General features: G+C 51.0%; 3 protein-coding genes across 4 annotated transcripts; 1 reads left to right on the top strand and 2 right to left on the bottom strand.

Moving 5' to 3' along the window:
- The first annotated feature begins 2,538 nt into the window (after positions 1 to 2,538).
- LOC116238343 (claudin-16-like) lies at positions 2,539 to 7,378 on the top strand. The gene is made up of 6 exons (XM_031607936.2): positions 2,539 to 2,718; positions 4,119 to 4,240; positions 4,451 to 4,553; positions 5,365 to 5,529; positions 5,650 to 5,841; positions 6,224 to 7,378. The coding sequence occupies exons 2-6, from the start codon at positions 4,127 to 4,129 to the stop codon at positions 6,295 to 6,297; spliced, it is 648 nt and encodes a 215-aa protein (XP_031463796.2). The 5' UTR covers positions 2,539 to 2,718; positions 4,119 to 4,126; the 3' UTR covers positions 6,298 to 7,378.
- A 199-nt stretch (positions 7,379 to 7,577) lies between these two features.
- On the bottom strand, positions 7,578 to 15,475 carry YBX1 (Y-box binding protein 1). Of its 2 annotated transcripts, none has more exons than XM_031607923.2 (8): positions 15,133 to 15,475; positions 14,697 to 14,760; positions 11,013 to 11,046; positions 10,151 to 10,240; positions 9,647 to 9,949; positions 9,261 to 9,343; positions 8,891 to 9,168; positions 7,578 to 7,956 (listed from the first exon to the last, which is right to left on the bottom strand). In XM_031607923.2, the coding sequence occupies exons 1-7, from the start codon at positions 15,290 to 15,292 to the stop codon at positions 8,922 to 8,924; spliced, it is 981 nt and encodes a 326-aa protein (XP_031463783.1). In that variant the 5' UTR covers positions 15,293 to 15,475; the 3' UTR covers positions 7,578 to 7,956; positions 8,891 to 8,921. The 2 variants fall into 2 exon arrangements, with proteins under 2 accessions (XP_031463783.1, XP_031463784.1); XM_031607924.2 differs by having other exon boundaries at positions 8,891 to 9,156; positions 15,133 to 15,471.
- A 3,446-nt stretch (positions 15,476 to 18,921) lies between these two features.
- On the bottom strand, positions 18,922 to 25,423 carry PPIH (peptidylprolyl isomerase H). The gene is made up of 10 exons (XM_031607933.2): positions 25,266 to 25,423; positions 24,968 to 25,032; positions 24,345 to 24,368; positions 23,768 to 23,812; positions 23,533 to 23,575; positions 22,671 to 22,763; positions 21,912 to 21,999; positions 21,364 to 21,404; positions 20,605 to 20,693; positions 18,922 to 19,092 (listed from the first exon to the last, which is right to left on the bottom strand). The coding sequence occupies exons 1-9, from the start codon at positions 25,329 to 25,331 to the stop codon at positions 20,625 to 20,627; spliced, it is 534 nt and encodes a 177-aa protein (XP_031463793.1). The 5' UTR covers positions 25,332 to 25,423; the 3' UTR covers positions 18,922 to 19,092; positions 20,605 to 20,624.
- Between the last annotated feature and the right edge of the window lie 212 nt (positions 25,424 to 25,635).

The following is a 25,635-nucleotide window of genomic DNA, read 5'->3' as shown; positions in this document are numbered from 1 at the left end:
CCATCCCAATGGGCCTCTTCCCATCGCCTCCATGCCAGTGCTGTGGGGCTGAGGCCTTTTCCCTGTGCTGGGCAGTGGGTCTGGGGAGGGCAGTAGGGATGGTGGTTTGGGCAGAGGGTTGGGCTGAAGGTGTCTGTCTGCTGCTGGCTCCTAGGCGAGAACCACCTCCTCTCAGCCTATTGGAAGGCACTTGGAATAAGTGTGGCTCCTGAGAAGGCTTTGAGCCACCGTGAAGCAGAACTTTGCAGCTGTGGCCAAGCAGGTGCTGTTGCTCAAACGGTGGCTTAAAAGGTTGCTTAATTTAAGCCTAAAGCACCTAAATCCCATCGGACTGGCCTGGCACTGCACCCCTGTAGCCACGGCCTGGGCCCTCAGCAAGGCCCTTCCACAGCCTGGCGTGGGTCTGTCCCAGCACGGCCCTCCCATCACCTCCCATTCCTCAGCTCAGCCCTACAACAAAGCCCTCATTGCAGTCACCCTGCTGCGTGTGAAGGAGACCCGCAGGGTTTAATCTCTTTTCCGAGAACTCGGGGCTGGGCTGCTCCTTGCTGTGCTAATTGAGTTGATTCCTGCTTTTGCAGCACCTGCTTTTCCTTGGCACTGCTGGAAGCCCAGCGGTTTTGCCCAGCTCCCCTATCTTCCTGCAGCCCCTGGCTCACAGATTTGTTCTGTTCTCCCCAAAACTCTGATTTTGGGAACTCCTGTGACGTTACCGCAGGCTCAGTCCCATGGCTCTCTGGGATCAGCTGCCCAGGCTGGAAGAACATAACGGAGGGGGAAAAACAGCTGAGCTGCAGAAGTAATTACATGTTTGGGGGCACAAAGGCCCCCACTGTCCTCCAGACAATCCCTTGTGTGTTTTGCCCATGGCAGAGTGGAATTAACTATGGGAACAGGCTGCCAGGCTTGGGGCGGCCCGCAGCGTTGCATGCGATGCGTGGGATCCACTGCCATCCAAATCACTAACAAGAGCACTTTAGTGGCTTTCTGTCCCCACTCCCTCTTTCTTTTTATCTTACAAAACCAGTATGATGCAGATGTGATTTTCATCTCATCTTCACTGACCAAGGAAATGTTTTTAATTATTGAAAGACTGATATTTTTACCCCTCTACCTGTATCTTTTCAGTGCCCAAAACATTTCAACTGAGAATCAAACAGGTGGGCTCATTCCATATATAGTAAATCCATGGATTAGAAGAGTAAAAAATAAAAACAAAACCCTTTTCTGTGTCACCAATGCATACATGTGGAGAACATACCAGAATTTCAGCCGTTTTGTGGATATCTAAGTACCACAAATAGAAAATTTCTGAGATCTAAGTTGGAAAATGAAGGTATACAAACCCTGCTGGAAGATTTCAGCCCTAGTTCACCACTGCATGTACAGGTATGCTCAAGAAAAGTCTTGCCATGAGCCAAAATACCATGTGAAACACGATAATCTGAAATAAAGCCACAGCAATTACTCATGTCAAGAACCTGGGTGCCTCTGCAGGGCTGAATCTCAAGAATTTGAAGGAGTGTGCAGCACTCTGCCAAAACCCCTGTAGTTCAGTACTGCAGAGGATTATTTAAAGGGGAAAAAAAAATAGTAATAAAAGTACCTCTCTTAAACATGTCCCATGACTTGAAAATACATACATGGGGTGATGTTTCCCACTGACCCATGAGATGAGAGCACAGATACGGCTGACAGCTTATGCTAGAGATGCTCAGAGGTTGCTGTAACAAGATGCTTTGCAAGTAAGCAGTTTTTCTGGGTAGTAAGGAACAAAACTGAAGTATTTGTGCAGCACGAGGCAGCTGAGGTGCTGCTTTCGAGGGTCAGCAAAAAGCCCACAGAAATGCCTCTGGCCAAGCAGCCACGTTGTCTGAGCTGGAAACCACCGGAGAGGAGTGACTGTGCATAATGGCCTGGGAGCCCCCACACGGCCTGGAAATGGACAAGTTTTACAGGCTGCATTAAGTGCCCCTGTGAGGCTGTGTCCTTTTCCTGCATCCCTCCCTTGAAAGCTTTGAATTCCGGGGGAGCCTGAGAGATGATCACAACCTTCTTTGAACAGAACCCCCAGGATCCGTGAGGGGTCCCGTCGAGGTTTTGCTGCCTCTGGGTTGACCTCTCTATCAGTTTGAAACCTATGAGATGTCTTTGGAAGATGGGAAATGCTGAACCATTTCACAGCTGGGAACCCAACGGGTAGCACTAAGGGTTTGGAATTGCCCTCCCTGCAACAAACCGCATTTAACTTCTTCCTCCTGCCACCCCTGTCTGTCTGCCTCTGCTGCACCAGTGAGATGGAGCCAACACAGCTCAGGCCACTGGCCCTTGAGCACTAATTAAAAGGTGTGATTAAAGAACAGGGGACGTTTGCCCAGAACACAGAGTCCCCCACCTGGAGAGTGTTTCTCCACATCTCCCACAGCCCCAGCTGGTTCCCACAGGTGTCAAGATGTGATGTTTTTTGGAGGCCAATCTCTGTTTCCAGCCAATTACCATTTAACCATGAGGCCCCCCGTTGTGCCTCAGCACACAGAGTACTCTGACATGCTCTAGAGAAGCATTAAATAGCCCAGCACAGATGTGGGCTCACAGTGCTCTGTGGGCATTGCGTTTCCATTGGGCACCTTCACATCCCATCCAGGTGGGACTGAATCCCACTCTGGGACTTCATATGGCTGCGCCCCAGTGAGGATGAGTCTGGATGCTGTGATGAAGGTAAGGCTTCCAATTGGACAGGGTTCTGTGTGCAGTGTTGCTGGTAGCTGGATGGTTGGACTGGGTGATCTTAGAGCTTTTTCCACCCTCTATGATTCTGTGTTCTGAATGAAGGCAGAAGCGCTCCCCACGCAGCTCCCCTTTGTCCCAAACATCATTAATTTCCCATAAGCCACCTCCAAGCACAACAAAACTAGCAGCTCCAACACCTGCTGCACCAGCCAAAGCTCCAGCAGTAAAACTAAGCTGTTTTGGAGTTACCCAAACGCAAACAATGACTGAGCGTTTCCTATAGAGAAGGAATTTTTTTGTTGTTTTTTTGTTTTGTTTTGTTGTTTTCCTGACTTAACTTAAATGGCTGAACGGATTTTCTTCAAAGCCTGCAAAACACCCAGGGTCTTGGGGAAGGAAGAAAAATTGTGGGGAGTTGTGGGGTGGCCTGGGAGGTTTAATGGAGCATTATAAAGTGAGGTCTAAGTGTGTCAGTAATAATGTTAGTAAGAAAGGGTAAAAAACAAACCTTGAGGGGAGCCTCTCTGCACACAGTGGCTGCAGCTTCAGGCACTGAAGCATACGGCAGTGCCAAGATTTGGGCTGCAAAACACATTGAAGTAGGAGTCTTCTCCAGTCTTTGGAGATGATATGTCCTCTGCTCATACCTTCTGTACAATTGCTTTCTCTGCAAAGTCCCTTCAATTCTGGCAGTGATGGAAATCAGATTGTTCCATCTCCTTTGCTCTCTGGAAATGCTTAGCTGCACCCAAAGGCACCCACATTAAGCCACAGCAGCCCTCTTTCTTTGGGCTTAGCACCTGAGAATTGGGCACCTCCTTGGGACACTCCCACGTGTTCCAGTTTGGGTGTTTTGACACTTCACAGCTTTTCTTAAAAAGGAATTACAAGGAAAGGTACTGATGAAAGCATCAAGAAAACCTTAGGATATCAGGAGATACATGCTCAAATAATGGGGTCTGACTACAGCGGCTCTTTGACGATAGTTTCCAAGCAGCTCTTGATTCCCAGAGGGGCAGTGCTGAGGGTTATGGACTTATGGAATTCTCTAGTCTGGAAAATGCCTTCAGGGTCACCAAGTGAAATCATCAAGTTCACCTACCAGGTCCTATCACTAAACCCTGTCCTTCGGTGCCATGTCCACATGTGTCTGAAATGCCTCTAGGGTTGGGCACTCCAGCTCTCCACTGGGCGGCCAGTTCCAGTGCTTGACCACACTCCCTATAAAGAATTCTTTCCTGATCTTCCATCCAGCCCTCCTCTGGCACAAGTGGAGGCCATCTGAGCTGCTCTTAGGGATCCAGAGGACACGCTGGCCCAGGCAGTGGACAAGGTACCTGGGAGGCAGCCAGAGCAGAGGCAGCAGGCATCTCCGTGTTCCCTTGCAGGTGTCTCCATGAGTGCAATCTTGCAGATGACAGCGTTTGGTCTCACTCTCCTCTCAGCCCTATTCCTCCTCCTTGCCACATGCACTGACTGCTGGATGGTGAATGCTGATGACAGCTTGGAGGTGAGTAGAGCATCTGCATGTTCATGGCTGAAAGCTAGGTGAGGGCCTGCTGGTCTGCTTTGCTGGGCTGGTTGTGGGTGTCCCTGTTCATTGCAGGGAAGTTGGACCAGATGGCCTTTTAGGGTCCCTTCCAACTCAAACGATTCTATGATCCCTGAGGAGCAGAGGTGCTTTTGAGTGCTCTTTGGGCATCCTTTCTCTTGCTTCCAGGTGAGTCACAAATGCCGGGGGCTTTGGAGGGAATGTGTCACCAACATGCAGGATGGGGTGAGGACCTGTGACCAGTATGACTCCATTTTGGCAGACCATCCAGGTAGGCCAGTATGGTCTGGGTGGGAGCATTACTCTGCAATATCAAGCAATCCATTTCCAGCACCGTTTGCCTATTCCACCGAGTCTCTTTAACCTCTTGTGAACGCCCAACAAGGCATCTTTGAGTTCACAGCTAAGAGTTTTCCCTCAAGAAAAAGATCCTCATTGTGTAGGGTTGACCTTGATGAGAAACTCAGGTCCTCGTCCTATATATAGAGAGAGTGAGAGAGAGTGAGTGACATTGTGGGATAATGTGATTCTATGGACAAAGATTTGGACACTGAAGAAGGGAACCAGAAGTTAGCATGGACCAAGTGGGGATTTAGGGCTTTTCAGGGAGAAGTCATGAACAGATGGCAATGTGAGCAGGTTCAGACAGCAGCATCTTCTACCTAAGCCAACATGCAGGATAAGCCAAGAAGGTCTTGAGAAAATGACCACATTCCAGATCCTGAATGGTGCACCTTAAGTTGTGTGGTTTCTTAATAATGGACTTATTGAGTCCCATTGCAAAGTTTCTGATGAGGCTGGTGAGCACACAGCGAGCAGCAATGCTGGACATTGGTGTCCCCATGTCACCATATCCTATAGAGGTGCCCAGCAATGATAGAATGGCTTAAGTTGGAGGGGATCCTGCCTGCCTGTGGGCTGGGTTGCCACCACCAGACCAGGCTTCCCAGGGCTTCATCCAACCCAATCTAGCAGTGAGCTGGGTAAGTCCAGGAAGGACACAGGCAGCAGTCTGGAGAGGGGCACCACTTCCTCTGACCACTCCTCAGTCCCCTTTCTGCTTTTTGTTCATTTCTCACCAGTGAAGATCGTGGTGACACGAACGCTGCTGATCACGGCGGACCTCCTGGTGGGCCTGGCTTTGGTTGCTTTGCTCCTTGGGCTCGACTGCATCAAGTTCCTCAAGGAAGAACCTTGTGTCAAACTGAAGATGTGCTATGGGGCTGGTGTCATCCTCGGCATTGGGAGTGCGTGGTCAGGAGCATTCGGGGACAGCTGGGGCACAGGGAGCCAGAGGAACCTCTTGGAGGGCTTCTGGGAAGTAGGAGGTTCTATGGTTTGCTCTTAACTGGCCCCATTCCTCCTAGGTATCCTGGGTCTCGTGGGCTCTGTGTGGTATGCAGTGGATGTCTACGTGGAGAGGGCCATGCTGGTGTCCCATGATCTCTTCCTGGGGGTCCACTATGACTTTGGGTGGTCCTGCTGGCTGGGGATGGCTGGCTCAACGAGCTGCTTCGTGGCATCCGTTCTGCTCACGTGCTGCCTCCATGCCCACACAGGTCAGTCTGTGTTGTCCTGGGCTGCCCCATCCCACGCTGAGTCCTGCAGGGATATACCTGGGGCGGACAACTCAGAGGGTGCAGGCGCTTCTTGCAGGCTGCAGCCAAATGAAGGGCAGTTGGCATTTGCACCCTGGCTGGGGGGGGACTGCATCGTGCCAAGCAGAGCCCCATAGGTCCTGTGGGGGCACAGGGGGAGTGCAGAAATGCTCCACTCCCTCCCAGGGCATCTGGAGGTCTTGGTGGAGGTGTCAGCACCAGGTTCATTTCTGTGTGTCACCATACCCGTGGCACAGCCATGCAGCAGTGACACACACACACAGACACACACTCTCTCTCTCTCTCTCTCTCTCTGAATGCAGTCCTGTTTCTCTCCCACCAGCCCCCAGCCACCCTCAGGGACCTCAGCACCGTGTTGTCACCAGCAAGATGTACACCATGAACTCCCGTGTGTGATGGGCAGCAGCACCTCCCAAGGCCAAGGACAGTCCCACCTCAGTAATGCACCTCCACCTACATGGGACAGCTCAGCAATGTCATGCAGTAAGATAGAATGCTGAAGCCTTGGGGAATGGAATCGTTTGAGTTGAAAGGGGCACTTCGAGGTCGTCTTTTCCAACTGCCCTGCAGTGGGCAGAGTGCTTTAAGCTCCTGTTGTACCCTGCAGCTGTACCAGCAATGCTTGTTGCTTCTGAGGGAGCAGCAAATCAGCTCTCCACTCACTGCCACATCGCTGCAGTAGAGGAATTCAGCGAAAAGCCTCATCTGCACAGAGCAACACTGACTCCACGTGGCTGCCGGGCCCGGCAGAGCAGCAGGCAGTGCGACACTGAAGCTGCTGGCCTGGAGCGGTTATTCACGTGCCACTCCATCCCTGCGTACAAAGCAGTCTGAAAAATAACAGGTTCTCTTTCTGCAAAGCTGGGTGTTAAAGCCCACACGTAAAGGGTTATTTTCCAATGATTATCCTTCTTCACTCACAAACCACTTTGAAAACAACCAGAACCACAAACCAACACGCTCCCCATTGCTGAGGTGGATCTCCCCTGATTTCGAGCTCAGCTTATAGTCCAAAGGAAGGGAAAGGGAAAGCCTCGCGGCCCTGCAGTCACGGCGAGCTGCTGTCCAACAGCTCCGCGGTTCAAAGAACGGCTCTCTTACAGGAGGAACCCGCTGCTCCACTGGGCAGCTGGAAACGCTGAAAGGCATTTAGAGATAGAGCACAACCCAGACGCGTCGGGCTGCTAATGGCTGGCGCTTGAGCACACAGGAAAGCAATTAAGAAGAGCAAGCATTAGCATGATAAAAGCAGAGCGCTCATTAGCGGGTAGAAAGGGAAGCCACAGGTCGCACTCAGAGCTGTCCACGGTCAGACCCAGCGGGTGCATTCATTGTGCTCCTCCCGTACGGCTTTCGCACTGACTCACCTACGGAAGCAGCGCTTCCACGTGCTGAGCCAAGAGCAGCAGCGCTTTGCACCACCCCAGGTGAGGAGCGTTCCCCTCTCCCCCTCCCAAAAAGTTTTGGGAACAGTTTGATGACCTCAAGCACCTCACCACCCTGTGGCTTTTACCCCTGAGCAGAGCTGAGGGCACAAAGTCAGCAGTGCAGGAGCTCTGCGGTTTCGATATTCAAATACTTAATGCTGAACAATTAAAGCAGTTTTTCCCAAAGCCAACGCTCAGCTTACATGTTCTCATGGAGGTGGGTTTGAAAGAACCAAGAGCACACTGTAATTAACTTTAAGACCTTTATTAACAGATGCTTGCAGTTTGACTTGAAAAAATCAGGCGTACTTTTCATACAAATTAAAAATGAGGTTCTTAAAAATCTCAACTTGACCAGATATGAAACAATTTAAAAACCTTTAAAGGTGTATTGAGAAAAAACAGACTTTTAAAAAACGTGTTTATTGTTTCCAAAAGGAGACTTCTTTAGGTAAAAATAATAAAAACCCCATGCTGCATAGATAATGCAGATAGTTCTAGTAATCTGGTCAACAGCAAAAAGCAAGCACTTAAGGTCTTCAGTTCCAATTCTTTTGTTCATTTCTTATTGCTGGAATTTCATTTTCTTTTCTTCTTCATTTCTTAAGTCTTTTCTTTGATGACTAAACTGAAAGAAAGAGAAATAAAGGATGATCAGACATATCATCACATGGAGATGTTCAGCCTACCAAGGCTCACCTACAATTTAAATTCATGCTATGTTTTCACACACACAAATCTTATCAACTACAGGTCTTCAATCAGTGCAACACATCAGCTGTGCAGGGATGGAAACTGGCAGCTTCCATCACAAGTGAGTGCAGAGGAATCCAGGAGAAAGAGCACTCATTAACACCCTCACCAGACCCTCTTAGCACCAATACAGGCCTGCCTGCCTTTGAAAGCAAAGAACCAGTGTCTACAGAAGACAGAATGAGCATCTAGCTCTGATTTCAGCAGGGACCTCTATGCACTCCACGCAGACAAGCAGCTCCAGCAGTGCCTCTACATAGCACAGTGAGGTTCCTGCAGAACACACCTCCAAATGCAGGCACACAGAGCAGCCCCTCCACCACCATTTCCAGCCCTTCTCAGGTGAGAAGCTCCTACCAAAATGCTCCTGCAAATTCAACATCCATTTATGAGAAACAGATGTGTAGAGGTGGTAAAGCCAACCACAAAGGGCAATCAAAGCTACAATGGTGGCAGGCCTGAGTAATACCTAGTGTCTGTGCACACCTGTTTCTCCTAACAGAACTTTTTCAGGTCACCATACCAGCATCAAAATGCTTCTTGTGGTTGACCTATGATAGCAGAGAGCAATTGAGGTTTTAAGATTAGCAATATTCTATGCATTTATTCCGCCAGGGAAAATTAAAGCCTGGTAACAGAGCCCTCCCAGTTAACCAGTTCAGTTCTGCAGAGCCAGCAAGCTGCGCAGCCACTTCAGTTACAACACACATTAGCACCATTAACACGAGCCCTGCAAAGCAGAACTCAGGGGGAAGCATCAAAAAAGAGCCCTCCATCACATCGCTCCTCCAGAGCACCCCGACACGCACCCGGATGATGGTAGAGATGTTAAGCCGGTATTTACTCAGCCCCGCCCTGCTCGGCCTCGGGAGCGGACGTGTTCTCAGCTGGTGGTTCGGCTGTCTTCGTCTCTTTGCCATCTTGTGGTTTAGGGTTCTCTGGGCGTCTGCGTCTGTAGTTGAAGTTACGACGGTACCGACGTTGAGGTGGCTGCTGACCTTGGGTCTCATCCCCTTGGTTCTCTTTATCTTCTTCGTTTCCATCCTCTCTAGGCTGTCTTTGACGAGGAGGACCCCTGAAAGTCAAGCTGGGCTTTAACAATGCAGCATCTGAGCACCGCGATGTTCCGGCTGTGTTGCTAGAGCACAAGGCTAAAGCAAGAGCTGATCTGCAGCATACCTGCGGAATCGTGGTCTGTAACCTCGATACATGTTCTGCCTGACTGGTCTGCCTTGCTCTCCTGCACCTTGGTTGTCAGCACCCTGGAAGACACGAGGCAACAAACACTCTTAGCCAGGCAGCCAAACCACAGAGGGCTGCAAGGTGGACAACGGCCTCAGTGCACGACAGCAGGCACCACACAGAGCTTCCTCTTTGCCACATTACTCGTAACAAAAGTTAACACACATCTCAACACACTGCTTTCCCCACAGCTGTACCGAATACCATGCCAACAGATGCTCAAGCATTTTATCTCACTGCTAAACCTTACAGAGCACATCTCCAGCATCTGGAGCAGGATGATAAAACACAGCTCTGCACAGGAACCACATCATGTGCGTTACCTCCACTATCTCTCCCTGCACGGGAGGGTTGGAATATTGTGGTCGACGCCCGTAGGGCCTACGCATGTAGTAAGGTGGGTACCGCCGCCTGCGATAGGGACGGCGCTGCTGGGCTTGGCCTTCCGGGATGTTCTCTGCTCCTTCGTTCTTCTCCCCACTCTCACTGTTCTGGTAGTTTTGCTGGTAGTTGCGTGGAGGACCCCTGCGACGCGGATATCGTCTGTAATGGTTACGGTCTGCTGCGTATTTGCTGCCTTGCACTGGAACGCCACCAGGCCCTGTCACATTCGCTGCCTCCGCACCCTGAGGAGCAGAGAGAGCGTTAGGTAAGCAGTGAGCGCCAAACCAGCGCGACTCAGTGCCGATTTGCATCCCCATTTGTAAAGCAACGAGCAACCACTCATCTCCCTGGATGTCATCAGGCATCTACTCAAACCACAACACCACAGCAGAGCCCGCAGAGCGGCTCTTCCCTGCATGCTCCAACACCCCAGATGCCTTTACCTTCTCTCCTTCAACCACATCAAACTCCACGGTCTCTCCGTCTCCTACGCTGCGGAGGTACTTCCTGGGGTTATTCTTCTTTATGGCAGTCTGACAACATAATATGGCAAAGTTACATTCACAGGCACAGCAGGAAAACGCTACTGAGTGCATTCGAAGTTTGTGTTGGTGCTCTGGAAGGAGGGAATCTAACTGTTTGTTAAGACATCCTCCTGGACAAGTAATGAAGCCACAGAGGAAACTCAAAGCCAGAAGACGTGTGTGCTTTACTACAGCTCTGGCCTACCAGGAGCACTGCGCAGCCTTAAAGCTGTCCTGGAACATCTGCCCATATGCTTCCAGTTGGAGATACAAAGCAGCCCCCAAACAATGCAAACTGTTTCAGAAGTTTCTCACTAAGCACTCTGTATATTCTTATTAGGTGTATGGACTGATTAAAAAAGCTTATTTGGGATTATTTCCTATGCTGGTCAGCAGCGGACTGCACTTCTGACAGACAAGTGAATGCTCTGTAAGCACAATTCTCAGCCATGTTCTAGTCAGCAAACACTTTTTAAACAAGCGTCACAACTTCACAAATTAATGTCAGCAACAGAATTCGGGTCTGTTTGTTCCCTTGATGGAATAAAATCCATCAGAAAATACATCCACAAGTTTCAGCATGTAAGCAGTGATTTTACAGGATAGACAGGAAACCTTATTGCCACAGCTGAGCACAACGTCTCAGTGAGAAAGCAGCCTGCCTGATGTGCAAACCCAGTGGGGAAGTGTGACAGCTCTGCTTTCCTCTCAAACCCACTTGGCTAAGATCATGCACAGCGCATTTCAGAGAGGTAATGTTTCACTTCCCAGCACATCTTACCTGATGGACAAACACATCTTCCTTGGTGTCATTCCTGCAAGACAGCACAGAACAGAAATTCAGATGTGAGACAAGCAGTGTACTGGCCCAGTGTGAAATTCAGTTGTTTAGGGGTGAGGTGAAAGCAGGGAAGCGCCAGGACAAGCAGCTGTCAGCACCGCACTGCTCAGCATGCTCTAAGAGGAGGCTGCTTCAAAGAAACGTTTTCTGGGGGCCTGTGCATAGAGTACGTGCTGATGTTCTGTCAGTCGTGCAAATGTGTTTTTTTCTCCCTCCCCACATAACCCACTACTCTGCACCTCCACCAACAGAGGCTCAGAGGAAAAACACCCAACAGCAGGCAGCCCGTCACTTGGGATTGCACAGTGGAAGATGTGACATCACAGGCTATGAAAAGCAGCACGCACGGCCTGCTTCCCCAGCTCCATTTCCTGCAGGCTGCATCGATGAACGTTCCACGAGGGCAGCAGCGTGGCTGACAGACAGGCAGGGCACAGGGAGCTTCCTCCTCTGCAGTTACTCAGCACAGCCCCAGCTGCCTTCACGCTGCTGCAGAGCTGTGCTCACCACTCACAGGCTGCCTGCAGCCCGACCCTCAGGCTCACATCACACAGCTGAGCCTCGCTGTAGTGTCACTTCAAGTCATTCCACAGACCAATGGATCAACTACAGAGTGCCTTTTATTTCCTAGAATGTGTATTACAGGCACAGCCAGTGCTGCAGTGCTCATAACTGGACTCATTTAAAGCCAGTCACTCCTCACCATGGCTTTAACACATGGCAACAATTCTGTGAACAACTCAATCCGACTTACAGCTGCCCTGTCACACAGCACCACACACCCGTTTCCTTGTGGAACTGATGCCTGCAAATACTGCAGACCTCAAAGCTGATAGAAAGCAGTTAATCCAGTGGGCTACAGAACCTGATCCTCAGGAGGCAGCTCAGCCCCAACCCCACCAGGCAGCACCCAGAAGCTCTTACAAAGCCTAACACTTCTGTTCACAACACGAAATCTCAGATGTTCCAGTAACTGAGGACCCTGAGGGAAGCCCAGAGCCCGCCTTCAGTCCCAGTGCTTGCATTTGTTGAGAGCACAGTAGTGATAAGTGCTCACCATCCATGCTCTTCAAGTGTGGATGCTCTACACACTCCTCCCAAGCCCCATTCCTGCAAGCACATCAGCTTCTCCTCATTTCATTTAGAGCCCTTTCTACATCACAGTTCCCATTGAAGAGCACAGTGGAGTTCTGGCTCAGTAAATGACTGTTACATTGAAGCAGATCAAGGTGGAGACGTGATTTATCAAAAACCCTCCTAGTTCATTCTAAAACCCAGTGTCTGCCACAGGATTTCTGCACTAAGCCCATCTAAGAGCACTACATGTGCTGCCACACGGATGATGTGGGAATAACAATCAGTACTTTGCAAACAGAATAGGAAACAGAACAGGAGGTGCCCATTTTGAAGGCCCTGAGACACTCATCTCATCTCAGTGCTAGATGATGCTCTCAATATCTTTAATCTCTTTAAAAAAAAAAAAAATCAGAAGAGCAAGCAGTGATTAAGAAAACACAGCAAAGCTGTAAATACAAAGTCAGATATCAGTGTGTCCAATTATGGCAACAAGAACAACTCAGCTGCCTGCATGTTCATTTGTTACACTGACAACCGCAAGAAACAACTGACAGAATTCAAGCTAATATTTCAGAAAATAATAATAAATGTCCTTAATACTAACATATACCAACAGACTACAACCACAGCCAACGTGAGCTACAGGCAGACCCAGGCAAAGCTCCCACAGCTTCCCTTGCGGTGAGCCTGAGCTATCTGGGAGCAGGAGAAATGTTATCAAGAGATGAGAGCTGAGCTGGAGCACATGAGCTCACGCTGCGTTTCTCATTAGGAACAGCAACCTCAGGGATTAAACAGCTGCCAAAATAATACGAGCGGGGAAGCCATTCAGATGTCTTAAGTAGCTGCTCCTGCTTCCGTGCTTGACTCATGTAGCAGCATTCCAGCTATGAGTGAAACAGAAAAGCCTTTCCCAGAGGTAAAGGCAGCAACCTGTAGCTGTGCACGCACCTCTCGGAGCTGGGGATGCTGCAGCAGCAGCTCTGCCAGCTGTTTGACACCTGACACTCAACTACCACGTGGGGAACACACACTGGGCAAGGCTTTAGAGCTGCTCACCAGCCAGCCAAGGAGCTCAGAGGCTTAAGACCAGGCCACAACATAACAGATAATGAAAAGGTGATATTTAGGTCACACTTTCAGAGAAGCATCAGTACCAACACTTGCTTCCCTGGAGAAGGATTTCCCAGCCTTCTGTCAAACCCTGCCATGGTGGATTTGAAGTCACCCAGCTCCCATTTCGTGTATCTTTCTTCAGGTTAACACACTGATGGAACTAACGCAGTAGTTTGCTGCTCCTCAGAGCCATGTGCTGTCACACAGGAGAGAAGCAGCAGTGACCTCCAGCAGGAAACAGGGCAGCCCTGGGGCTTTCCCCGTCCCCAGGTCCTGGCAGAGGAACAGCCCTGGAGGGCGTGTGACATGACAACACCTTCTGGAAACATGGCCTCTGCTGAACCACCACCTGCAGGCACTCCAAACTGACTGAGGGAAGAACTGTTCTCTAGATCAACTGCTGTCAGAGAAGGAATCCTAACGGCACATTTCTCAAGGCCTCCTTACACGTCTTGTCATGGACAAGAAATCTGCATTTTACATGTTTCCTCATATTCTTACAGCTGTCTGAGGACCACCTCCTTTTAGGCATCCACCACTATTTTTAACCTGCATCAATGCCCCTGGACATCACATAATCACAGAACTGTGATCAGAAGGGATCTCTAGAGATCAAGTCCAACCTCCTGCTAAGACATGTCCTCCAGAGCAGATCACACAGGTGGGTATCCAGGTTGGTCTTTAACATCTGCAGAGAAGGAAACACCACCACCTCTCTGGGCTGCCTGCTCCAGTGCTCCGCCACTCTGACAGTTAAGTTCTTCCTTGTACTAGGACGGAACTTCCTGTGTTCCAGTTTCTGTTCATCGCCTCTTGTTCAGCCACTGCACACCACCAAAGACAGTCTGCCCCCACTGACTTGACTCCCATACTTTAGATACCTAGAAACAGATCAGATCCCCTTTCCTCATACAGATACCGATCTCTCTGTAGCCCTCCTGGGCTCTCCCCAGCAGCCCCCTGCCTGCCCTGAACTGGGCAGCCCAGCCCTGGGCCCAGTGCTCCGGATGTGGCCTCTCCAGGGCAGAGAAGAGGGGAGGAGAACCTTCCTGGTTCTGCAGGTCACGCTCTGTGGGGTCTCACTGGACTTCCTGGCCACCAGAGCACACAGCTGGTTTACGGTCACACTGCTGGCCACCAGGACACCCAGGTCCCTCACTGCACAGCTCCCCTCAGCAGCTCAGCCCCTCACCTGCACCGATGCCCACAACTGTTCCTTCCCAACTGCACGACTCTCATCGAACCTCAACGTCCCCTCTGCCCAACTCTGCGCAGCCTGTCCCGCTCAACTTCACTCAGAGGCCCAAACGAGCACCGCAGCGCGCTGACAGCCTACAGCAACGCCCCGAGCAGCAGGAAAAGCCTTAACGCAGGCCACGCCACCGCGGGGTGAGGCCCCGAACCCCCCACCCCCGCAGCCGCCCCGCTCACCTGTTGATGAAGCCGTAACCGTTCCGTACGTTGAACCATTTCACTGTTCCCAAAACCTTCGTTGCTGGGAGGGGGGGGGGGGGAGGTGAAGGAGGAGAAGAGAACGCGGGGCGCGGCGTCAGGCGCGGCACGTGGCGGGGCGGCGCACACAAAGGCCCCGCGTGGCGGACATCTTGAGCCGCGCCGCCCCGCCCCCACCAACGACACGCGGGGCCCGGCGGCGAGCGGCGCGCGCGCGGAGGGGAAGGGGGGCGGGGGAGGAAGGGGGAGCGGGCGCGCGCCCAACGGCCGCCGCGGGGGAAGGGGGGGCGCGCGCCGCGCTGCGAGGAAGGGCGCGCGCGGCCCCGGGGGCGGGGATGCGAGGGGAGGGGGGGAAGGGGCGCGCGCGCCGCCCGTTGAGGCCCTCCCCCGCCCCGCGGCCCGCTCCCTCCCTCACCGATGACCTTCTTGTCCCCGCCGGCGGGAGGCGCCGCCGAGGCCAGGCCGCCGCTCCCGTTCCCGCTGCCGCCGTTGGGTTTGGAGTCGGCGGGGGCGGCGGCGGGGGCCGCCGCGGGGACGGGGGCGGCGGGCGGCTGGGTCTCGGCCTCGCTGCTCATGGCGGCGGCTGTTCGGTGCGGACGGTGGTGGTGACTGGCTGTTTGCGCCGCCTCCCGCGGTGTGATGGTGACTGAGGCCGGCCGTGGGGGGGCTGCTCCCTGCTCCGGGCTCGCTGAGCTCCGCTCTCCGCTCCCGATACCGATCGAACTGGCCACAATGGCGGCCCGCACCGGCTAGCCACCCCGCGCGCCCCGCCCGCGCGCAACGGTATTGGCCGCTCGCCCCGCCCGTCAGACGGCGAGCCAATCCCATCGGCCCTTCCCCTCCCGGCGGCGGCCGTTTACCGAACGTCCATTGGCCGCGCCACCTGCCTTTCCTCAGCTCCGCGCTCCTATTGGCCGCTCCACCGGCGGTTGCTGGGCTTCTTTTTCTTCCCGCCTACCTCCGCGCCCCGCCCCCGAGCTCTGATTGGCCGCCGCCGCCGAGGGGGCCGAGGCTCCCGGCGCTGCGGGCCCGGCGGGGGCAGCGTGCGCGGCCACGCGGCGCGGCAGGCGTTGGAGCGGGGGCCGTTCGGCACGCGCCCGGCCGCTGCCCCTCACCGCGCTGAGCCGCGGCGAACCGAGCGGAGCCACCGAGGGGACAGCCGAGCTGCGGTGGCACCGCTCCCGAGGAGCCGCTCTCATTACATTTCCTCGAGGCAAACGCCTCTAATTGAGCTATTTAAGAGCCGGGCCGCGGCTCTGAGGGCTCTTCAAAGCCTGGTTGCTAATTAGCCTTTTCCCAGCGACACCTCCGTGCCTCCGCCCGCGGGGACACCGCGCGGGTTTGTTGTGACGGAGCCCTTCTGTCTCCCATTCCTCCTCCCGCCCTCCAGTCGTGGTTGGCCGCACATTCACAGCCAGTGTGACACCGCCGGGGAACGGCGAGCCGGCCGCGCTGAGCTGCGGCTGGGCGCACTGACAGGCTGGGGAGCTGGGCGTGCGCAGCCCGGAGAAAAGGCTGCGGGGACCGGATGGCAGCATTCAGTACCTAAAGGGAGCCCGCAGACGGGAGGGGAGTCGACTCTTGGAAAGGGGACACAACTGCAGGACAAGGGGAAGTGGGTTGAAGTTGAGGGAGGGAAGATTGAGGTTGGATGTCAGGGGGAAGTTGTTTGCCGTGAGAGCGGTGAGGTGCTGGAACAGCTGCCCAGAGAGGCTGTGGATGCCCCGTCCATCCCTGAGGTGTTCAAGGCCAGGCTGGATGGGGCCCTGGGCAGCCTGGGCTGCTATGAAATGTGGAGGTTGGTGGTCCTGCACGTGGCAGGGGGTTGGAGATTCACAGATTCACAGAATGGCCAGGGTTGGAAGGGACCTTAAGGATCAGGAATCTCCAACCCCCCTCTGCATCCCCAGCCTCTCTGGGCAGCTGTTCCAGCACCTCACCACTCCCTCTGTAAAGAATTTCCCCGATGTCCAACCTAAATCTCCCCTCCCTCAACTTAAAACCATTTCCCCTTGTCCTGCTGTTATCTACCCTTTCAAATAGTTGATTCCCCTCCTGTTTGTAGGCTGCCTTTAGGTACTGGAAGGCTGCAATGAGCTCACCCTGCAGCCACCTTTTCTCCAGGCTGAACAAGCCCAGCTCCCCCAGCCTGTCTTCACAGGGGGGGTGCTCCAGCCCCCTGATCATCTTTGTGGCTCTCCTCTGGACACTTCATGATCCTTGAGGTCCCTTCCAACCCAAGGCATTCTGTGATTCTATGAAACGTCAGCAAATACAATGGAATATAGATTAGAGGGTCATATAAAATAAAGGAGTCAGAGTTGCTTATCAGTTTTAGTGATAACTGGGGAGGAATGTTCAAATCTCAGTGATGAAGCCTACAAAGATGTGTCCTCTGATGGCTAATGAGCTCAGGACAGCTTTTGAGGAAGGGCACACTGCAGGGGCTGGAGGTGAACATGATGTCCAGATGAGTAACAGGCGGTCAAACTGCCTCCAGTTGCAGTGTCCACAGTTGGAGGAAGGTGCTGGAGCTCACATAGAGGATAATGATCATCTGCTCTGCAGCAGATTCCAGAATTTGCTTCACACATGACTGAAGGGTGACTTCATCGCAGGAAATTAAACCCAAAAATAATGGTGTTTGAGAGAACTTTTAGCCAGCAAGTAAGGAACAGCAAGATCCACAGGCTGGGAAGCTGAAACTCAATATATTCGGTGTCCAAGGTAGATAAATGTAACAGGATATAATTAACCACTGGAACAACTTTCAGGAGGTTGTAATGGATTTACCACTGTTAGATATTAATTTGGGGAAACTGTGTGACCCCTGCTATGCAGGAAGTACAACTGGCTGATCACAGTGATATAAATACATCAGCCTGAGAAAATGCTGCTGAGCCTGGGCCCAGAAATAGGCTGGTTTCCCTGGTGAGAAAGCAGAGTGAATTTGGGTACCCGCAGCCAGAACTGCGAACCTCAGCACTGCAGCTGGAGGCAGAGCTCCCCTGAGCCACCTGGAGCCAAGCTCATGCGTAAACCCACAGGAAAAGGGCATCTAGATGCATTCCCTGAGCACGGGCAACAGCTGAACGTCTCATTTTTTGCTCATCTCTATCTCACAGCTGTTACCCAGGTCCAGTTTTCTCCTCCACGTGAGGAATTTTCAACCCTTGTCTCCTAGGAGAAATCTTGGCTGTGCAAAGCCAGGATGGGAATGGGATGGTATGCTTTGCTTCCTTCATCACCTGGCATACTGCAGGTACAAGTGAGATACTCTGAGCAGGAGAGAATAAACTGCAAGCACCCTCAGCAGCTGTGCAATCCCATAGTCTGTTCTAAAGATTTTAAGCAGCTGTTACATAGGAGATGACACCAAAGCATGCCTACAGGATCTGTCCTCTGACACGTCAGTGTCAGACCACACCTCCCTGAGACAGCCCCACACACTGCACCTCAGGCAAAGATCATAAAGCATTCTGCTGTGCGAGGAGCGACGGGGCAGATCAGGATGGGACTAAGCAACTGCACGTGACAGAACAGACTTTGTCCAGCCTCTCTGGTATTTAATCTGCTGCAGAAAAAACTCACCTCGGAGCCCAGCGCCCACAAAGGGTGACTTCGAGCTGCCTAGCAGGTGACCTTACAAACCCAGTCTGACAGTGACAGTTTTTCCACAAACCTGCAGCCTCACCTTTGTTCTCTGCAAGCATTCAGGAGCCCTGAATTCTATGGCATGTTCATTCTCTGCTTGCTAGCCAAAAAGGCCTTCCATTAACACCCTTCTAACACCTATGTCAATTCCTCTCACACCTGTGGCATAAAAGAGCTCAATGCCTTTTGGCCCAGGATGTGCCAGGTGAGGGCTAACAGCAGAACACACTCCAGAGCCCTGAAAATCCTGGCCATCAATGTCTTTATCCTGACTGTACTTCAATAAAGTTGCATGTAGAAAGGTTCAGGACATCCCCCAGAACTTTTCTGCCAGGGCAGCTTCACAGCCAGAGCTGCCGCAGCACAGCTCAGGTGTGGTCCTTTCATTTCTGCTTTCCTCTTGGCAAATGCCCTGCAGCAATGCCTCTCATCACCACACACAGGAAACATTCTCTGCCAAATCAGCTAGAGGTAATGCACACACCACAGTGAAGGCAGTATGCCCAAAGAATCCACTCCCAAGCATGTTTACTGATATCCACTACGCACATATTTAACAAAATCCTTTATTTACATTTCAACATACTTAAAAAAAATGATATATGCCAATTATTTAATGATTTCAGGAGCACGTCTGTGAGGAGGACTGGAACAGCAGGGGAACTGGCTGGAGCTGGAGCTGCGTGGAGCTGACAAAGGCCTATCCACCCACAAGTTAGCACTGAAACAAAGGAGAACAAACTGTCCCAGATGCTCAACAGCCACCTTCAGCATCCTACAACAGCAGCACTGGGTGCTGAAGTGGGTACTACCTGCTGCATGCACCAGCTCATCTCAAACAAGTCTCCACTCCAGGCACCTGTGTCTGGCTCTGGATTTATAACCAACACTGCCTGTTTCTCCAGGTTGATTTTAAAGGATCTTTACAAATAACTCATTTAACTGTCTGAAGGTGAGGGAGATGAACCCCATTCCTGTCAAGAGGTAGCTGAAAGGCAGCAGTGTGCAGAAAGATGTTTCCTAAGACCTGGCTAGGAAGAAAGCAGATGCCTAGAACTGAAGATATCCAGCTGAATATTGACTAGAGATTGTACATAAAGGCTCCAAAGAAAAATGATCAATAAGGTCTGGGCCTGAGGGCAGCCCTGAAGGGGACACAACGCATCAGCACAGCTCTTTCCATCAGCAAGAAAGCCTATTAACAAAGCTGCCCTCCATCTCCAAAAGCCTATAAATGCCAGCAGAAGTACCGAGTGACTGTATTCCATATTGTCCCTTCATCACACTGAAGCATTTGAAGCACAGTAAATCTGAAAGGCTTTACCATGCCAGCAGGGATGTGTCTTCATGGGTAATTCAGACATCTTTGGAAATCATATAAAGGAAGGTTAAGAACTGTGTGGAGTGCTTTTGTCAGTGCCTGCCTGCTGAAATTTGAAAAGTCAGCAACCAAACAGCTCATACAGCAGATTTCTGATAAGCTGCAGCCTGACATATTGAAATCTGGTCAGATTTGCTTGAATGCTTGTGGTATTTTTATAGTGAAAATTGCAAACAGAATACTCTGTGTCAGTCTGAGTTCAGCCTTGCACCTATTTTGCAAAATGAAGCCTGGGTAATGCTGGAAACATTTCCCTTTGCATGAGGACAGTGGTGTTCTTCTCAATTAAGGTTAGGCTCTGTAACACAGCAATTCCTCAGCCCTCCCATGCTGGCTGCCCTATGGCTGCAGTGAGCAGGAAGGCTTAAGTCCTCTCTTTCTGCAGCACTACTCTTGATCCCTGCCTGCACCACACATGGATGCTCTGCTTTCTGTAGCAATAAGAGAGAGCACTTAGCTGCAGGTTAAATGACCTGTCCACTCCCTCCTGCCTGAGTAACACCAGCTGAATTCCTCTTGCAGATCCCTTTTCATCCACTGCTTTCTGAAGCTGAGGCTTCAAGGCAACCTAACCCCATGCAAGGCAGGGCTGACCCCGTCTTCCCTCTGACTGCAGACACAAAATCATTTTCCTTTAGTGCTGCCTTTGGTCTTTATGTAGCTTGAAGGGAAACTGCTTCAGGGAGTTGGGCTGGTAAAAAAAATCATGCTATTAGAGCAGCATTTTGTGATGGTTCAGTGAGCCAACTTTCTGCAAGCTCACACGAATGTGAAAACAAGTCAAGAGAGAAGTGAAGAGCACAGAAACCCACTGTTCAGCTGCAGTGGATGCCTCAGAAATCTGAGACTTACCCCATTCCTACTCCACTGCTTTACATCTCCCCGCACTGAGAGATCACAACTGGCAGCTTGGGTTTGTTATTCGGTCCTGTGGGCACATTCTGGGGACAGATGGATATATAACATTACATCTCATCAAAACAGCAAACCCGGAGATAGCTAATGGTTGGCAGCTCTGCTTTTTGCATTCTCTGATGGCAGAGGCCCTCATGCCACATTTCCCAACCCAAAAGGGAGTGTGCCATGATGTCAGTAACTGCTCTTTGTTGAACCTGCTCATGACACCCAGTCATGGTGTACTCCTATTTATCAGAACATATTATCCTGGCAGCTCATCAAAAGATTGGTTTAACTTTTCTAATTAGATATGCCAATCACAGATCAGCAGAACTGATGACTTAACACCCACTGAATAATACTAGGCAGTGGCACGGAAGTGATCTGCTTTACACTCCTGTCTGATGGAACAGCTTCTCAATTGAGCTTCCTGAACAAATGCAAAGCACTGCAAATCAAGCTAGGAGAATAAAATCCCTGCTCAAAGCCTAACCAGCAACCATGGGAGCACAGCATTTCCAAAGTCAATGTGAATGACAGACTTTGTCACAACGGATTTCCTATTATCTTACAGTGAAGACAACTGATAACACCAGTTATTGTCAGTGATATTCCCTGGTATTCAATAAACAGGAGAGAACAGAATAACCACTGTTGCCCTCCCATGACTTTCCAATACAGATTTCACAGAGAAAAAAGGCAAATTCCACTTACTTCAATTTTTCTCATTACCAACAGCCCATCAACGATTTTACCTAAAATGAGAAACGTATCCGCTTCAGTGTTGTGTTCTAACCTTTGCTGCCTTCCCCAACACACATAATTCCTGTTCCTCCTGAAGAGCCCTGGACATGGCTCCCTAAACTGATAAAAGTGAGCAGGACAAGAGCTTAAGGTCTGGCCTTAAGTCAGTCATCCTCTGACAGCACATCTCATACCTACAAACAGCTGAAAACTACATTTGCATGCCAGCCCCACTCTGACAGTGGAGTAGAAAGGTATCCCTTCATCCTTTATCCCATCTGCACGGTCACGAGGATTTATGTACTAACAGTGATACAATGATCAAGGATCTGATCTGGATTAAAGTTAAGCTGAGAAAAAAATGTTTCTAATGATGCATCTCAATAACTGGCTGCACAAATACCTCTGCTGGCACAATGCATGGGGAAGGAAAAGCAGTCCACAGCTGTTATTTCAGCAGCTGTGCCATAGAAACTGTCCAAGAGTCTGTATGCCAGGCCTGCGTGGCAGGTACTCACCAAACACAACGTGTTTTCCATCCAACCAGTCACACTTGGAGCACGTGATGAAAAACTGACACCCGTTAGTACTTGGACCACTGTTTGCCTGCAGGTTAAAAAAGTCAAAATGCAAAGCATTACAAATTAGGACTTCCCAAAGCTGAAGGCAGAGATATCTCACAGTGGAAAGAGCTGTTGCTTTAGAAATGGCCTAGCTGCCTTTTATTAAGCTTATTGCTTCATAAACCAAAGGAAACAAGACAGACATTTGCAGGAGAGCACCTGTACTTGGACATGGTGCTTATCAAGTCAGGTCCTACTGCTCTGTGCAAGTACACAACAACATCTTTAGTGGCTACAACATCACACTGGGGAAAAAATGTTATAAAAGATACCACAGTAACACTGCTATGACTCTGAAACTCCAAAGTCTTTGTTTTCTCCTCACTCAGGTCAGTGTTCAACAAAAGTATAAGGGAAGAAAAAGACCTTCACTCATCACTGTACAAGATCTGCAATCGTCAAGTTATTCTGAAAGCTGAGCAAACAAAACATGTTCCTGAACTCCAACAGGTAAGGAGAAAGGAGGCTGGAGGATGAGGACTCCTGTGTTGCTCAATTCATAAGCAACTTTCCAACTGGTACTTACAACACAGGTCTTTCACACTTTCCATCCAACTGTACAGATTCCTACTGTCTTGTCAAACACAATTTATACATTTAAGAAAAAGACAGAGAGAAAATACCAAAAGCTATCAGTCTTCATTTTATACTTACCATAGAAAGCAGGCCAGGAGCAGAGTGTTTCAGCTTGAAGTTTTCATCTGCAAAAGGACCCCTATATATACTGGCTACTCCAGTGCCATCTCCCTGCACAAGACAGGCAATTAGTCAGCCACAGCATTAGTTCTGTGCATGAACTTGAAATAACTAAGCAAAATCACAGTGCTAAACTCAGCCCAAAAGAGATGCTGCACTGCCATTATATATACCAGTGTGAACACATTCAGATGTTTCATTCCTTTCCTCCAAGTCAACATACCTTGCCCTTACTACAAGCACAAGCACTCAGACCTCATTTATAAATCACAGAAGTGTGGCCCATAACTGCTGAACTGCAGAAAGACTCCTGTGCATTGCCAAAAGGACTGAGACCCTTCAGCACAATGGCAGCGAGGAACCTTTCAGACAAAGCTGCAGAAGCAATTCAAACAGATATGTCCAGCACAGTCAGGTAAATTTATCACAGAATCACAGAATGGCTAGAGTTGGAAGGGACCTCAAGGATCATGAATCTCAGCCCCATTTACTCTGTCTGCAGCCTGTCTCCCTCTATTGCCTTTCCATTTAACATGCGCTTTCTTTATTAAGCCTGACTTGATTCAAAATAATCTTTTGGAATAGATTCTTGGTTTGTGTACTTAAGCATCTCTTCTCACACATACAGTGTGAGATCTCTGCCTCTTACTGGGGGGAAAGGAGAAACAGGAAAGACAACAGAGTGGAAAAAAAAAACCTCTGCAAGTTTGAAAAGCCCCTAGCTATAATGTCATGCTGTCAGAGAGAGAAAACATGGGGAAGGATGAGCTGCATGCTGTACAGCATAAGAAAAAGACAAAAGCAATGAAATAGCACATACGTTTACAAAGTCACCTCCTTGGATCATGAAATCCTTTATTACCCTGAAAAAGTAAAGCAATACTCAGTTCCCTGTAGAAAAATGCCTTGCGAATGTCTGTGAACGCTACAGTCTACAGAGAGCATTAACAGTATTTAACAGCACCCAAAGGGCAGACAGCAGAAGCTACACCCTTGAGGCAGGTCTCAAAGCCACCTAGTGCTATTAAATCTCCAAACAAAAGCAGAAGTACCACCTGTGGAAAGTGCTTCCTTTGTAACCTATAGGGACACCGTCTTTCCTACAAGGAAATAAAAAGAAAAATCATTACAACTCATTGGAAATCCCAACACAAAAACCTCCCAAGGGTTGCCCCGTACATTAGGAGCTGGCTTAATATATCACCTACCAACCCACCTCCTTGAGCCCATCCTGGATCCTAATTTTGGACTGATGCTACCAGAGGCCAAGGGAAACCTCAAATGGGCTGTCTGCAACATGCATTTAATCATCTGAACAGAATCCCACTGTGATTTGCAGTATGGACATCTGTGCCACAATGTGCTGCATCCCCCCCCCTTTTTTTTTTTTTTTTTTTTTTTGCAGAGAAGGCATTTTTAGAACAACAAGAGTATGACTAAATTTGTGCCCAAAAGGAGAAGACTGCCACTTCTGTGACTCACTGAGCCAGTTGTGCTTTCATCACAGCAGATTTCTGGAACTTTTCCATTTCACAGAGGTACAGTGATGAAAACTTCCAAGTGGGTCATCTTCCCAACCACCCAGCCCAGTGTCTGAGAATGGCAGGTAAAAGGAGAAAATAATTTGCATACCTGAATTCACCTGTACAAAACTGCCTGGAAAAGAAAAAACACAGAAAAGCCAAGCATAAATCACTTCTGAATTTTGAGGACACAAAGGGTGGCATTCAGCAAACGTGCACTGAATGCCGTGCAGGACTTGGCTTATTCCAGCGGGGCTGAAACAAGAATCATTGATAACCACTCAATGCTTCCATTTGAAAATGGAGTTTTGAGAAGATACTGAGAACGTCTGGGTATTTAACAACCTGTTAAATAAAACCAATCCCAAAGCGTGGAGCAGGGCACCGTGTCTCACAGAGGGCAGGCTACGTTCACCTCCCTGGAACTAGAATGTCCAGGTGGTACATTCTGCTGTCAGACAGCGATAGGTGGCAAGGAGGTTTATACCACGACAAGAAAGCACTGCCTTTATGAACTGAGCGTATCAGAAACTCCACAGAGGAAGCAGAGAGGGGCCACAGTCTTTCTCCTTCAGGTGAGACGGACCCGGTGATGCACGGGCAGCACCATGGGGACACAGAACTGAAACGGGTGCGGTGATCGCTGACACCACCACACCCCCGCACGCCCCTCGCGGCCCGCTCCCAGGCAGGGCGCCGGGCCGAGCCCGCGGTGACGCGGCTGCTCCTCACCTGAAGTTCTCTGCGGTTTTGGGCACGACGTCAGCAAACAGCTCGATCTTCATGCGGCCGACCTCCTGCAGAGACAGCAGCCGGCTCAGCCCGCGCCGCTCCGCTCCCCCCGCCCCCGCGCAGCTCCCACCGCCGCCCCGCCGCGAGAAGCCACGCAACCCGCAGCGCACCGAGGGGACGAGGAACGGCCCGCAGGGAGCAGCGCGTGGAGAGCGGCTGCGGCCTCGCGGTTCGGCCGGTCCAGAGAAGGGCAGCCCGAGGGCACGCAGCGCGGCGGCCCGCAGCTCCCGCCGCCCACCTGCCCGCCGATGGTGACATCGAAGAACACCACGGGGTTGTTGGGGTTGGCCGCCAGCACCGACATGACGGCCGCCTCACCCGGAAGCGGAAGCGGAGCGGAGGGGCGGAGCTACGCGCCCTCGAGCGGGAGGGCTGTTGTGCGTGTGACGTCATCACGTAGCACACGTCACGTGACGGCGCTGCGTTGCCGTTGTAGCGCCCGCCGTCCTGCGAGTCACAGCGCGGGCTGGGGGCCGGCCGGGAGGGGAGCCGGGAGCGGCGGGCGGCTGCTGAGGCACCTGACGGCAACGAGAGCAAAGCAGCGCGCGGAGCCCGATAACCTGAACGGATCCGCGGGTCTCTCGTTGCTTTTTGCCTACCTCTCTCCC

Source organism: Phasianus colchicus, chromosome 22, assembly GCF_987193195.1.
Source record: "Phasianus colchicus chromosome 22, bPhaCol1.hap1.1, whole genome shotgun sequence".
Classification (NCBI taxonomy): domain Eukaryota; kingdom Metazoa; phylum Chordata; class Aves; order Galliformes; family Phasianidae; genus Phasianus; species Phasianus colchicus.
This window is presented reverse-complemented; position numbering and strand designations above follow the sequence as displayed.